At 55.0% G+C, this 2,484-nt stretch overlaps 2 protein-coding genes across 2 annotated transcripts in view; both read left to right on the plus strand.

The window, feature by feature from the left end:
* Positions 1-180: 180 nt before the first annotated feature.
* PTSG_09121 (hydroxymethylglutaryl-CoA lyase) lies at positions 181-2,384 on the plus strand (the record flags this gene model as incomplete). The annotated part of the gene is made up of 7 exons (XM_004989318.1): positions 181-240; positions 505-543; positions 708-758; positions 1,023-1,086; positions 1,273-1,330; positions 1,512-1,669; positions 1,976-2,384. Coding segments are annotated over 7 exons (670 nt in total), but the record flags the coding sequence as incomplete, so codon positions are not given.
* Positions 2,327-2,484, plus strand: part of PTSG_09122 (AGC/NDR protein kinase) — a gene marked incomplete at both ends in the record, with an annotated part of 5,749 nt that continues 5,591 nt past the window's right edge. The window contains one exon of the mRNA XM_004989319.1: positions 2,327-2,347. Within this exon, the coding sequence (XP_004989376.1) occupies positions 2,327-2,347 (21 nt within the window). The remainder of the gene's footprint in view (positions 2,348-2,484) is intronic.

The following is a 2,484-nucleotide window of genomic DNA, read 5'->3' on the forward strand; positions in this document are numbered from 1 at the left end:
CGTGTGCGTGTGTGTGTGTGAGAGTGTGTGTGTGCGTGTGCGAGTGCGTGTGCGTGCGTGTGTGTGTGTGTGTGTGCGTGTGTGTGAGTGTGTGTGTGTGTGTGTGTCCCAGCAGCTGCCTCGTCTCCCCCTCTCGCCGCCACCACCGCTGACATCATCGTCGTCATCGTGTTCATGTCAGGTTGAGTGCGGTGCCGATGAGGTTGCCATCTTTGGTGCCGCTTCGGAGGGATTCAGCAGGTGCGCAAACACACATCTGCACGTGCCCAGGGTGGTGGTGGTGGTGGTGGTGGTGGTGGTGGTGGTGGTGGTGTGGCTTGACGCGATGATGCGAGGGCATGTTGGCATGATGATGTGATACAATGTGGCGGTGCCATAACAATCGTGTGTTTTCACCACAATTCTTCTCATTTGTTCCCACCCCCATCACCATCACCGCCGCCGCCATCATCATCGTCATCACCGTCACCGCCATCATCATCGTCATCACCGTCTGGCGTTCAGGAAAAACATCAACTGCTCCATTGATGAATCGCTCGAAAGGTAAAACACGCACACACACACACATGCACATATACACACATGCAGCACATACACATACATACGCACGCACTGGATTTGTTCTTGATTCAGCAGCATCAAGTACACCACTGCTCAGTGATTAACACCACCATCACCACCACCACCACCACCATCACCATCATCAGGTTCCAGGATGTTGTTGATCAGGCGCACCAGGACGGCGTTCGCGTCAGAGGGTGTGTACGACACACACACACACACACACACACACACACACACACACACACACACACACACACACACACACACATGCACACACACACACACACACACACACACACACACACACACACACACACACGCTCTTGCGGCTGCGAATTGCAATGCATGTGTGTTCCTGTGTATTCATGTGTGTGCGTCGCGTCGTGAATGCGAACATCGCTGTATTCCCTTACTCCTCCCATCACCACCACCACCGCCACCATGACCCTCCCCTTCAGCTATGTGTCATGTGTGATTGCGTGTCCGTATGATGGCAACACGGAGCCAGCTGTTGTCGCACACGTGAGCAATTAAGGAAGAGATGGAAGGGAGGTGGAGGGATTGTAGGTGTGGAGTGATTGTCGTTGCTGTTACTTGTTGCTTGTCAATGCTCACGCCAATGCTGGAACAGACGTCTGCACAAAGGTGCTACTGAACAGTTTATTCACACACACACACACACACACACACACACACACACACACACAGGTTGCGAAGAAGTTGATGTCGATGGGATGCTACGAGGTCTCGCTCGGCGACACAATCGGTAACAGCTCATGGTGGTGGTGGTGGTAGTGGTGGTGGTGCGACTTGCTGCTTCGTTTCCGTGTACATGTAAGTGAGCTATCTCACCCTCTACGGTTATCACTACCCCTGCACCCCTCACCTTCACCATCACCATCACCACCACCATCACCATCACCATCACCATCACCATCACGCCTCAGGCGCGGGTACCCCTGGGTCGATGGTGCGCATGCTTGACGCGGTGCTGCAGGAGGTGGACGCGGCGTCCGTTGCCGTGCACTGCCACGACACATATGGACAGGCGCTCTCCAATATCCTGGCATCGCTCCAGCTCGGTGTCGCCGTCGTTGACTCTTCGGTCAGTCATCATCATGTGGTGGTGTTGGTGGTGGTGGTGGTGGTAGAGTAGAGAGTGGAGAGTAGACAGTGGGAGGGGAGCGGAAGGTTATGGAGGGGATGGAGGGGGTGGTGGATTGGAGGGGAACAGAGAAGATGGTGGCGACAGTACAGGTGGAAATAGAGAAGAGCAAGAAGAGAAGAAGGACCAATGGAGGGGTGATTGATTGCGGTTTATTCTCAACGCCCGTTTGCCACACGACCACTCACACGCTGTCATGATCCACCACCACCACCACTGCCACCACCACCACCACCGCCACGGCAGGTGAGCGGGCTGGGCGGGTGCCCCTATGCACGCGGCGCCACCGGAAATGTGTCCACCGAGGACGTCGTGTACATGCTCAATGGCATGGGGGTGCACACGGGCGTGGATATGGACAAGCTTGTTGACGCGGGCATGTTCATCAACTCGATGCTGGGGCGGCCCACGGCGTCCAGGGCGGCGGCGGCGGTGCTGGCCAAGAGAATTGCACAGGAGCACGCGCGGAGCCAGGAGGCAAACTGATCGTGGAGGGGATGACAGGAAGAGGGGGAAAGGGAAGTTGTGTGTAGTGCTCGTATTACGTGTTGTGTGTGTAAGGATGGATGGTTGAATTGGTTCTTCTGCTTGTGCAAGATGTGTTACTTTGACGAGAGTGTGTGTCGGTGTTTGCTGCATTACACGAAACCTGCAATTGAACCTCAGTGTGTAATGTGTATGTGTGTGTGTGTGTGTGTGTGTGTGTGCAGTGTGCGTAACGTGAGCACACACACACACACACACAACACACAACA

This window comes from Salpingoeca rosetta (assembly GCF_000188695.1).
Source record: "Salpingoeca rosetta unplaced genomic scaffold supercont1.29, whole genome shotgun sequence".
NCBI lineage: Eukaryota > Choanoflagellata > Craspedida > Salpingoecidae > Salpingoeca > Salpingoeca rosetta.